This window comes from Callorhinchus milii, unplaced genomic scaffold (assembly GCF_018977255.1).
Source record: "Callorhinchus milii isolate IMCB2004 unplaced genomic scaffold, IMCB_Cmil_1.0 Scaffold41, whole genome shotgun sequence".
Classification (NCBI taxonomy): domain Eukaryota; kingdom Metazoa; phylum Chordata; class Chondrichthyes; order Chimaeriformes; family Callorhinchidae; genus Callorhinchus; species Callorhinchus milii.
The window spans coordinates 293,553-306,092 of record NW_024704782.1 but is presented as its reverse complement, the minus strand read 5'-3'; the positions used below and the strand labels follow the sequence as shown (position 1 = coordinate 306,092).

The following is a 12,540-nucleotide window of genomic DNA, read 5'->3' as shown; positions in this document are numbered from 1 at the left end:
AGCCACAATTGCGCCCGGCGACGTCCCCACAAACAGTCGTGGGTCCGTGGACCAAATTATTATCACTGTCCTGTTTTTTGGAGGGGTTATTACCCCCGGAAAAGTAATCCGCCGATCGACTAACAGCCGGGTTCCTACTTACCGCTCGGTGACCAGAGGCGCGTGTCCGTGTGCGTGGAGTAAGGAAACTTGCCCAACGTGTCGCCCTGATCTGACCCGGCGCGGGAATCGAACCTGGGTCCTCTCGCTTGCGAGGCGAGGGCTCTGACCGCCACGCTGCGGGGCACATTCCTGAACACACCTTATATTAGGCTATTAAAGTACTTACGCAGCTAATGTCGGCCTTTTAATGATGGGATAAAAGTCCCAGCAAATCTATAAAATCTCAGCAGGACAGGAAGCAGGTGGGTAACCCTGTAAACTGGGCACAGGGTGTGGGCAGGGGCTGGGTGTGTGGGTGTGTGGGTGTGTGTGTGGGTGTGTGTGTGTGTCTGACCCACGATTGCCATCTACTGCCAGCACAGAGCCACACACTCACACACACACACACACACTCGCTGTCCAGCAAGGGAGTCAGTCAGAGTGAGTGAGACACAGAATGAGTGACACACGCACTCACACATTGAGTGAGTGAGACAGAGTGACACACGCACGCACGCGCGCTCGCACACTCAGTGAGTGAGACAGTGACACACGCACACACACGCGCGGGCGCACACACACTCAGTGAGTGAGACACAGAGTGAGACACACAGACAGACAAACAAACAGTGAGACACACGTACACACACCCACACAGTGAGTGAGACACACACACGCGCACACACACCGATACACACAACAGTCAGTGAGTTTGTGTGTGTGACAGTTAGTGAGTGTGACACAAACAGTAGTGCGAGGGTGGTGTGATACAGTCAGTGAGTGTGTGAGCCTATTCTCTGCCCCAGTAACAGATTATGAGTTAATTCTAATTGTGGTTTCCCTGTCTGTCTGTCTGTCTGTCTGTCTGTCTGTCTGTCTGTCTGCCTATCTGTCTGACTGTCTGTCTGTCTGCCTATCTGTCTGACTCGCTGTCTGACTCGCTGTCTGTCTGTCTGTCTGTCTGTCTGTCTGTCTGTCTGTCTGTCTGTCTGTCTGTCTGTCTGTCTGTCTGTCTGTCTGTCTGTCTCTGTCTGTCTGTCTGTCTGTCTGTCTGTCTGTCTGTCTGTCTGTCTGTCTGTCTGTCTGTCTGTCTGTTTCTGTCTGTCTGTCTGTCTGGCTGGCTGGCTGGCTGGCTGGCTGGCTGGCTGGCTGGCTGGCTGGCTGGCTGTCTGTCTGTCTGTCTGTCTGTCTGTCTGTCTGTCTGTCTGTCTGTCTGGCTGGCTGGCTGGCTGGCTGGCTGACCATTCCCCCCGCGCTGGAGCTCAATGTCTCCAAGTTAAATATAGTCACCTTCAGAGCTGTCTGGTGGGAAATCACAGAACATAACTGTTGAGCGGCAAATTAAAGCCCATTCACAAACTGCCACGAAGAGTTAAACTGCTGTTTAACCCCTCGTGTACCAACGTTATCCACGGGGCAAATGACGGCTTTTAACTCTGGCCTCTGGAGGGTGTGTCAGCCCGGCCCAGCCCGGCTCAGCGTGTGTGTGTGAGCCCGGCTCAGCGTGTGTGTGTGTGTGTGTGTGTGTCAGCCCGGCTCAGTGTGTGTGTGTGTGTGTGTGTGTGTGTGTGTGTCAGCCCGGCTCAGTGTGTGTGTGTGTGTGTGTGTGTGTATGTGTGTGTCAGCCCGGCTCAGTGGTGTGTGTTGTGAGCCCGGCTCAGTGTGTAGTGTTGTGTGTGTGTGTTAGCCCGGCTCATGGTGTGTGTGTGTGTGTGTGAGCCCGGCTCAGTGTGTGTGTGTGTGTGTGTAGCCCGGCTCAGTGTGTGTGTGTGTGTGTGTGTGTCAGCCCGGCTCAGTGTGTCACTCAACCCACGACTGTTTGTGGGACACTCCTGTGTGTAACTGACTGCTATGTTTCACCCACAAAATACATAGTCACTGCATTTTAGAGTATATCCTGTGAAGCGCTTTGAGACGTCTCAACGAGGTGATAAAGTGCTACATCAAATGCCAGACTTATTATCAAACGCTGGGAGTTGAGCGCAGTTGATGTGATGAACGTGTTGATGAGCATTTTGTCGGCCTGAGGGGGAGAGGCAGTGGCGGAATCGGGCGATGTTGCGGAGTTGGGGGAAGGCAGAGCGGGTCATGTCACGGATGTGGGGGAGAAAGGACAGTTGAGGGCTCAAACACGACGCAATCACTGCTACACAGTCACGACACTTTGCAGTATATCCTGTGAAGCACTGAGAGACTGTTTCGACGACGTGATCACAATAATAATAACAAATCCTTGCATTTGGTATAGTGCATTTTTATTACGTCTTTAAAGCGTCTCAAAGCGCTTCACAGGATATACGGTAAAATGCTCTGGGACGAACACTATATAAATGCAAGTTGTAAGGTGAATTGAACGTATACTTTGTGGGCGAAACGCGGCAGCCAATTGCGCACGGCAGTGAGTGTCCCACAAACAGTCACGGTTTGAGTGACCAAATTATGATGTTTTTTGGAAGGAATAAAAGTGATCGACTAACAAACGGGTTCCTACTGACTGCTGGTAAACAGAGGCGCGCGTGTGTGTGTCTGTGTGTGTGTCTTCTGGGGAGTAAGGAAACTTGCCTAAGGTTTCATCAAACCCAGGTCCTCTCGCTTGCGAGGCGAGGGGTCTAACCCCTGAGCTACAGGCCTTCAAATAAGGCGCTGAATCAAATGCAAGGATTATTGTTATTATTATTTAGTTTTACCCAGAGAACGGGACATTGCACTTGGCAGTGAACCACCCCGAGAGGGGGTTCAGATGCTCAAGCTGCCGTCTGGCTGCCGGTTTCTCTTGTACTTACATCAGTGTGTTTCGTCATGGGGTTCAGCTTCAGGAAGAGAGGGCTCTCGATAATCTCACACACCTGTGGGCAGAAACAGCAACATTAACACACACACAAACCACTTTTTATTTTTTCGACCAGTCGCATGTCTGACACACACGGAAACCCGTCACCGTGACGCCGGTGTCTCACACACGAAACCTGTCTACGGCCGGGTGTCTGACACACACGGAAACCCGTCACCGTGACCGGTCGGGTGTCTGTCACACACACACGAAACCGTTACGGACCGCGGTCGTATGTCACACACGGAAACCCGTCACCGTGACCGGTCGGGTGTCTGACACACAGGGAAACCTGTCACACCGGAACCCGTCACCTGACCGGTCGGGTGTCGTCGACACACGGAAACCCGTCACCGTGACGGCTCGGGTGTCTGACACACACACGGAAACCCGTCTACCGTGACCGGTGGGTGTCTGTCACACACACACGGAAACCCGTCACCGTGACCGGTCGGGTGTCTGACACACACGGAAACCCGTCACCGTGACCGGTCGGGTGTCCGACACACATGGAAACCCGTCACCGTGACCGGTCGGGTGTCTGTCACACACACACGGAAACCCGTCACCGTGACCGACCGGGTGTCTGACACACACGGAAACCCGTCACCGTTGCTTAAGTGTCTCCAAACCCGACTGAGAATTCCCCACATCGCCCCCACACCCGGAAACCCCAGAGAGAGATCGTTGGGATGGAATGCGCTCTCTCTCTCTCTCTCCCTGGAGGGACGCCCTCTGATTACCTAATTCCGGAGAGTATTAGGCGCAGGTTGGCGAGAGCCAAGGCTTTGGGGGAGCCCAGAGTGTGTGTTGGGGGGTAACTGCTGTGGTCTAACCAACTGAACCCACACACAGCTCAGCCATCGAGAGAGAGAGAGAGAGAGAGAGAGCGCTGTCTGGCCGAGCTTTCCCGCTGCTTGTGCAGGACTCTACCCTTTAGCTTACGAGGCGAGTGCTCTAACCACTACACTACGGGACTCCAGATGTATTGAAGAGGAAGCGAGACACACGAGGGAGAAGGGAATAGAAGGGAGAGGAGGGAGTCAGGAATTTCATTGATGCAAAGCCAAGGCATTGTACCCGAGCAAATTCATTTGTGGTAAATCATCCTGGCATTTGATACAGCGTCTTATCGCGTCTTCGAGACGTCTCAAAGCGCTTCACAGGACACACTGTAAAGTGAATTGGTTGTATATGTTGTGGGCGAAACCCAGCGACGTCCCACAATCGTGGATTGAGTGACCAATTTATTATTATTATTATTTGTTTTGGACAGGAGATTATTACCCCTGGAAAGCGATCCGCCAATCGACTAACAACCGTTAAATTTCCTAAACTGATTAAAATACTCAAAAAAATAGAACCCTTGCCTTCTTTATCGATTCGTTCACTTGCAGCGTGTAGACACGTGTGGAGTACAAACGAGTGAAGTGGTGTCCCTGGAGCTCAGTGGTTAGAGCCCTCGCCTGGCAAGCGAGAGAGGACCCGGGTTCGATTCCCGGGCGGATCAGGGAGAAACCTTAGGCAAGTTTCCTTACTACACACACGCGCACGCACACGGCTTCTGCTTACCAGCAGTCAGTAGAAACCCGCTTGTTAGTTGATCGCTTTTCTGGGGGCGTAATAACCCGTTTGTGGGGACACTGCTGTGCGCAATTGGCTGCTGTGTTTCGCCCACAAAATACAGTCACTACACTTTACAGTATAATATGTGAAGCCCTTCGAGACGTCTCGAAGGTGTGATAAGGCGCTGTGTCAAATGCAAGGATTATTATTATTATTATTATTACCTGTTTGTGGACGTGAATGTCAGACTCGTCAGGAGGACCTCCGGTTGTGTACCAGCCCAGAAACTCCATATCTTTGAAAACCTGTTTAACTGGAGAGAAATTTCAACGTCAGGGGGTAGCAATCCTTGTGTTTAACGGAGCCTTTCACGTCAGGAGGACGTCCCAAGGCGCTGGACAGTCAGGGGTTTGGACCTGAGCTGGGGGTTGGAATCAGGAGGGGGTGGAAGGCGGGGAGGGTTGGGGTAGGAGGGTGACCGAAGGCGCGGTCGAAGAGGAGGGTCTTGAGACTGGCAAGGAAGGGGGCAAGGGGGGGAGGGAATGTGGGATGGAGTTCCAGAGGGTGGGGGCAGAGAGACTGAAGGCGCGACCGCAGATGGCGGGGGGGGGCGGGGGATGTGGAACAGGCCGGAGCCCGCTGAGCGGAGGCAGTGGACACAAACACACGCATACACATGATTATATTGTACCCCCACACGTGTAACAAAGCACACCCATGTCACTGCTCACGATGAACACAAGTCATGTCCAGGCCTCCCCTCCACCTTACCCCTCCCTCCCCTGTTACAGGTCGCTCCTGAAGACCGTCCTCTTCGACCGCGCTTACCGTAACCTCCCCACTCCCCGCCATCTGTCAGACGCTCTATGACGCTACCTTGTGTGAGGGGCTCTGTATAAATGCAAGTTGTTCTTGTTGATGCCTCTATTTTTTTGCCCAGCCGGGTATCTGTCACACACGGAAACCCGTCACTGTGACCGGACGAGTGTTTGTCACACGCGGAAACCCGTCACCGTGACCGGTCGGGTGTCTGACACACACGGAAACCGTCACCGTGACCGGTCGGGTGTCCGACACACACGGAAACCCGTCACCGTTGCTTAAGAGTCTCCAAACCCGACTGAGAATTCCCCACATCCCCCCACACCCGGAAACCCCAGAGAGAGATCGTTGGGATGGAATGCGCTCTCTCTCTCCCTCTCCCCCTGGAGGGACGCCCTCTGATTACCTAATTCCGGAGAGTATTAGGCGCAGGTTGGCGAGAGCCAAGGCTTTGGGGGGAGCCCAGAGTGTGCGTTGGGGGGTAACTGCTGGGGTCTAACCGGCTAAACCCACACACAGCTCGGCCATCGAGAGAGAGAGAGAGAGAGAGAGCGCTGTCTGGCCGAGCTTTCCCGCTGCTTGTCCAGCGAGGACCCCCCTCCCCGTTAGTTAGTTAGTTAGTTCGTTAGTTAGTGACGGCTTTGGCTGTAGAGTTAGCGGGAGTTGGGTGGGAGGATTCCCTGCCTCTACTCACACTGCTCCTCCTTGGTGTAGTAATATTCCTTGTCGATGACAATTTTCTCCTCCACTGAGTGAGACAGCAACTCGAATGAGTTCATCACCTCGATGTTCCGGCCTTCCTGCTTGCCAATCAGCGCCCCGATCACTGGAACACAAATAATAATAATCCTAATAATAATACAAGAAATAATAATCCTTAATTCTGACCCGGCGTTTTATCACATCTTTGAGACGTCTCAAAGCGCATCACAGGGTACACTGTAAAGTGAATTGACTGTATATTTTGTGGGCGAAACAATTTAGCCAATTGTGCACAGCAGCGTCCCCACAAACAGTCGTGGATTGAGTGACCAAATTATTATTATTTACTTATTTGGAGGGATATTTACCCCTGGAAAAGCATTCCACCAATTGACTAACAAGCGGGTTCCTACTTACTGCTGGTAAACAGAGCCGTGTGTGTGTGTGTGTGTGCAGTGTAAGGAAACTTGCCTAAGGTTTCACCCCGACCCGCCTGGGAATTTAACCTGGATTCTCTCGCTTGCGAGGCGAGCGCTATAACCACTAATGCTCCGGGACTCTGCGTCTCTGTCCCCCACGGGTACCTTGGATGGGTCGTCCCTCCTGGGAGCGCATTCGGATCCAGTGGTCGGAGATGTTGAGAATCACGAGGGGGTGTAAGGCCACTGAGACGCTGCCCGTGACCCCAGAGGCCATGACACTCGGCGTTGCTGCCGGGACAAGGAGAGAGAGAGAGAGAGAGAGAGAGAGAGTTTCAGTCTCCAAAACCACCTGTGTGCAGAGACCCTCATACAGCCACCCTCCCACGCCCCTCACAGCAGCATGCAACAACAACAGCAACTTGCATTTACATCGCGCCACTCACACAGGGCAGCGTTTAACTGAGACGGGACACAACGCTGAGCCCGGAAGAGGTGACCGTAGGCCCCGGGCGAAGAGGAAAGTCTTCGGGGCGACCTGAAGATGGGGAAGGAAGGGGCAAGGCGGAGGGTCGAGGGAGAGAGTTTCGGGGGTAATGGCTGAAAGCGCTGCCTACTTTGCTACGGAGTCTGAGGATACAGTGAGAGCTCATCACTTGCTGTGTTTAGCAGGAACATAGGTACAGGAGGAAGCCTTTCAGCCCCTCAAGCCAGTTCTGCCATTCTATTAGATCATGGTTGATCTGTACCTCTACTCCAATTACCCGCCGATGCCCCATGTCCCTTGATACCCCGACCTAACAAACATCTATAATAATAATAATAATCCTTGCATTTGATATAGCGCTTTTCACGTCGGGAGGACGTCCCAATGCGCTTCACAGAACACGCTGTAAAGTGAATTGACTGTTTTGGAGGGACTATTACCCTGAAGCGAGTGATCTAACCACTGAGCTACAGGCGTGACCACCAATAGTGGAATGGAGGGGATGAGGAACTTGTAGGAGGCCGGAGCCGGCCGAGTTGATGCAGAAGATTAGGGCGTAAACAGGTTGGAGAGGTGGGGAGGTGCAGGTTGTGAAGGGATTTGAAGATGAGTGTGAGTGACACTCACTCACTCACTCACTCACTCACTCTCCATCCCTACTTCCCAGGTAATTTTTCACACTTTCCAAAACTGTGCCATTCCACACCATTCTGGCTTCCCCCCACCTCCGCAACATCGCCCCGGCTCAGTCGCTGCCTCTCCTCAGCCCACCGAGACCCTCATCGCGCCCATATGCCATCTCCCTGCTCGCCACTCAACTCCTCCCTCCACCAAATCATCCAGAACTCTGCACCCCGCGTCCTCTCCTGCGTCAGGCTCTGTGACCCTATCACCCCCATCCTCGCCCGACTTCACTGGCTTCCCATCACACAGAGGATACAGTTCAAGATCTGGTTGTCGCCTTCAGATCCCTCCAAGGCTCCTTACTACCTCTGTGACCTGCTAACCCCATATCAACCTGTCCGCTCCCTCCGCTCATCGGGCTCTGGCCCACCGCTCTAGCTCCACACCCACCGCCTCGACAGCCCCACCTTCGGCAGTCATACCTTTAGCCTCTCCGCCCCCAACCCTCTGGAACTCCATCCCACAGTCCCTAACCTTGGAGGGTGGGCAGGGAGAATTCAAGTACCTGGGATGAAATTCATCAGCTATTATGATGACAGTGTTATATTAATAATAATAATCCTTGCATTTGACCCCGCGCCTCATCACGTCATTGAGAGGACTCAAAGCGCTTCACAGGATACACTGTGAAGTACGGTGATTGTGTATTTTGTGGGCGAAACGCGGCAGCCAATGGTGCACAGCAACGTCCCCACAAACAGTCGTTGAGTGAGTGACCAATGTAATGAAGATCAGTGTCTTGGGACATCCTCCCGACGTGAAAGACACTTTACAAATGGAAGTCACTGATCATTACAACAGGGAAAGCAATCCGCCAATCGACTAACAAGTGGGTTACTACTTATTGCTAAGTAAACAGAGGCGCGTGTGTGTGTGTGTGTGTGTGTGTGTCAGGGAAACTTGCCAAAGCTTTTGCCCTGACTCCTATGGGAATCGACCCAGGTCCGCTCGCCTGCGAAGCAAGTGCTCAAACCACTAGGCTACAGGACTCCCAACAAATACAGAGTCACTACACTTTACAGTGTGTCCTGTGAAGCGCTTTGAGACGTCTCGATAAGGCGCTGTATCAAATGTGAAGATTATTATTATTAATATAATAAAGTTATGATGAATCTTTATACAGCGTTATTTGGGCCTCAGCGAGAGACTGGGTTCAGTTCTGGGCCCCACACTTTAGGAAGGATGTCAAGGCATTGGAGAGGGTACAAAGGAGATTGACCAGAATGGTACCAGGAATGAGGGGCTTCAGTTATCAGGAGAGGCGACAGAAGCCGGGATTAGTCTCCTCGGAGCAGAGAAAGTTAAGAGGAGACTTAATAGAGGTTTTCAAAATAACGAGGAGATTCGATAGTGAACGAGGAGAAGCTATTCCCACTGACGGGGGGTCAGTAACCCGAGGGCACCGATTTAAAATAGTGGTTAAAAGAAACAGAGGGGAAGTGAGAAATGTTTTCACACAGTGAGCTGTTGGGGTCTGGAATGCGTCGCCTGAAAGGCCGATGGGAACCGCTTCCATAACCGCTTTTAAGAGAGAAGCAGATAATTATTTGGGGACGACAAGTTTGCAGAGTTATGGGGAGAGAGCGGGGGAGTGGGGTTGATCAGGGCTATGGGGAGAGAGTGGGGGCGTGGGGTTGATCAGGGCTATGGGGGGAGACTGGGGGAGTGGGGTGGGAGTGGGGGGTAGTGGGGTGGGAGTGGGGGGTAGTGGGGTGGGAGGGAGGGGGAGTGGGGGGGTCTGTGAAGCACGTGAGTGACATCTCTCACACACTGTGGCCCTGAGCACAGAGCAGCGAGCGGAAGGGGGCGGGGCAAACACAGCCACATCGGAGCGACAGCCGCTTCGGCCAATCCCTGCGCAGGGCAGCTCCGACGGACGGACGCGCCGGCCAATCGGCGGGCGAGGTGGGGGGGGCGGGCGCCCCCACTCCCATCGCGCCCCGCGGCCGTGCTGACTGACGGACCTCCCGGCCAATCACGGGGTCTCGGCGCTCTGACTGACGGACGCGCCGGCCAATCGAAATCCGCGGCCGCAGAGTGATCAACCAATCAGCAGGTGGGAAGGGGGGACCCTCCCCTCGGGGGGGGGGTTGGTTGAGGCCTGGAGCCGGCGCCATGGCGACCGACGCGCCGCCGGGGAGAGGTCGATAACGGCTCCTACCGCCTCCCGAACGGAGACCGTTACCCCCACCGCGGTTGCCCCCCCCCCTCCCCCACTCGTCCCCGGTCCCGTTGGCCCCTCCCTCGCCCCCTCGCTCACCCGCCGGCTCCACTTCCATCCCGTTCGCCGCCATCTCGCTCCTCCAACCAACCCCTTCCCGCCTTCTCCCGACCCGGCCAATCACCGGTCGCCCTGCACCGACACGTGACCCGCACCCTGCGGCGGCCATCTTGCTAAAGGAACTGCGCCTGGGCGGGTGCGGTGCGCCATCGTGGTAAAGGAGCCGCCATCTTGGTAAAGGAGCACTTGGGAGCCACTCATTCCTTGCCCTGTAGTTGGCTGACTGGCCACAGTGGTTGTGATTAACTTTTATAAAGCACCGTCCTTCCTTCAAGACCCATCTCAAGACTCTCTGACGGTCTCAGAGTGGGGGGGGGCCAGCCTCCAAGTCAATCCCACCCCCGCACCCACACACATACACACACACAGACACATATACACACACACACACACGCACACACGCCTCTGCTCACCGGCCGTCAGTAGGAACCTGGTTGTTGGACGATTGGAGGAATCATTTTCCTGGGATAATAATAATCTCTTCACTTCACACCACGACTGTTTGTGGGGACGTCGCTGGGGGCACAATTGGCTGCTTGCTTTTCATCCACAAAACACACGGTCATTACATTTTATAGCGTGTCCTGTGAAGCATGTTTGGGCGTTTCAGTGATGTGATGAGACGCTGTGTCAAATGCAAGGATTATCATCGTTATTATATTATTATTATTGTTATCATAGAATTATACAGCACAGAAGGAGGCCATTCGGCCCATCGTGTCTATGTCGGCTCTTTGAAAAGAGCTTCCAAATCAACCTCACTCCCCTGCGCTCTCCCCATAGTCCTGTAGCTCAGTGGTTAGAGCACTCGCTTTGCAAGCGGGAGCCCTGAGTTCAATTCCAGGCAGAGGGCGAAACCTTGGGCAAGTTTCCTAACTCCACACAGAGCCTAATAATAATCCCTCAAAAACCAAAAACAATAATAAATTGGTCATTTTCAATCCACGACTGTTTGTGGGACATTGCTGTGCGCAATTGGCTGCCGCGTTCGCCCACAAATATACAGTCAATTCACTTTACAGTATATTCTGTGAAGCGCTTTGAGACGTCCTCCCGACTTGAAAAGCGCTATATCAAATGCAAAGATTATTATTATTATTATAGCCCTGATCAACCCCACTCCCCCGCTCTCTCCCCATAGCTCTGCAAACTTGTCCTCCCCAAATAATTATCTGCTTCTCTCTTAAAAGTTGTTATTTCCACCAGCCTTTCAGGCAACGCATTCCAGATCCCAACAACTCGCTGTGAAAACATTTCTCCTCACCTCCCCTCTGTTTCTTTTAACAACTATTTTAGTGTCTCGGGTTACCGACCCACCCGCCAGTGGGAGTAGTTTCTCGTGTTCACCCTATCGAATCCCCTCATAATTTTGAAAACTTCTTTTAAGTCTCCTCTTAACCTTCTCTGCTCCAAGGAGATTAATCCCAGCTTCTCTCGCCTCTCCTGATAACTGAAGTCCCTCATTCCTGGTACTATCCTGGCAGGAGGGGGGAGGGGGGCAGAGTGGCACAAAATGCACCCACTAATTGTGAGGTGGGTTAGGTGGGGACGCCAAGCAGACCAGAGCCCGCTGAGCGGAGGGAGCGAACAGGATAGTAGGGGGTTAGGAGGTGGCAGAGGTCGGGTGGAGTGAGACCATGGAGGGCTTTGAAGGTGAGGACCAGAATCTTGAACTCTGTGTGAGGGGAAGCCAGTGGAGTCGGGCGAGGATGGGGGTGATGGGGTCACGGAGCCTGGGGCGGGAGAGGACACGGGCTGCAGAGTTCGGGATGATCTGCAACGTGTGGAGGGAGGAGTTGGGGAGGCCAACAAGCAGGGAGTTTACATAGTCGAGCCTGGATGTAATGAAGGTGTGTATGAGGGTCTCGGTGGCCTGCGGTGTGAGACAGTGGCGGAGCCGGGCGGAGGTGGGGAAGGCAGAGCAGGTCATGGCGCAGATGTGCGGTAGAAAGGATAGTTGAGGGTCAAACAAGACACCAAGGTTCCAGACTGGCTTTGGAATACTGCATTGGAGGTACCGTCTTTCAGATGAGACGTTAAACCATGGCACTATTTGAAAAGAGGAGCCAGATTCTCTCTCCCAATGTCCTGGTCAACAATCTCCCAAATAAATTTGGCCCATGGCTGTTTGTGGGACATTCCAGGGTGCGTACCGTCTGTCGAGTGTCAGCTACAATAGTTACTACACTTTAAAGTGTATCCTGTGCAGTGCTTTGAGATGTCCACCCGATCAGAAAGTTCCTATATCAAATGCAAGGATTCTTACGTGTTATCTCACCGTACACGCACACATGAGTTGTGTCAAATAATGTCCGCATGTGTGTGTTCCGTGATTATTATACAATAAATAATCCCTTCTCTTCAAATACATTATGGGATCTTCGGTGTCTACTGAGCAGACAGACCCCATCTTGGTTTAACATTTGAAGGACCATAACAACCTGACACTCACACAGCGTCTTTCATGTCAGGAGGACGTCCCAAGGCGTTGGACAGTCAGGAATTTTCACCTAAGCTGGGGTTTGTCACCAGGAGGGCAGGGAGGGGTGGTTGGGGGTTGGGGGGGGGTTGGAGGTTGACCGAAGGCGCGGTTGATTGAAGAGGAGGG

General features: G+C 53.2%; 1 protein-coding gene and 1 non-coding gene across 2 annotated transcripts; one reads left to right on the top strand and one right to left on the bottom strand.

The window, feature by feature from the left end:
- Positions 1–2,924: 2,924 nt before the first annotated feature.
- Positions 2,925–10,017, bottom strand: cops6 (COP9 signalosome subunit 6; the record flags this gene model as incomplete). Its single annotated transcript, XM_042345327.1, is given in 5 exon segments — positions 2,925–2,987; positions 4,762–4,850; positions 6,054–6,185; positions 6,646–6,771; positions 9,912–10,017. Coding segments are annotated over 5 exon segments (444 nt in total), but the record flags the coding sequence as incomplete, so codon positions are not given.
- On the top strand, positions 4,408–4,486 carry trnaa-ggc. The gene has a single exon. It is a non-coding gene; the product is annotated as a tRNA-Ala (tRNA).
- Positions 10,018–12,540: the final 2,523 nt, after the last annotated feature.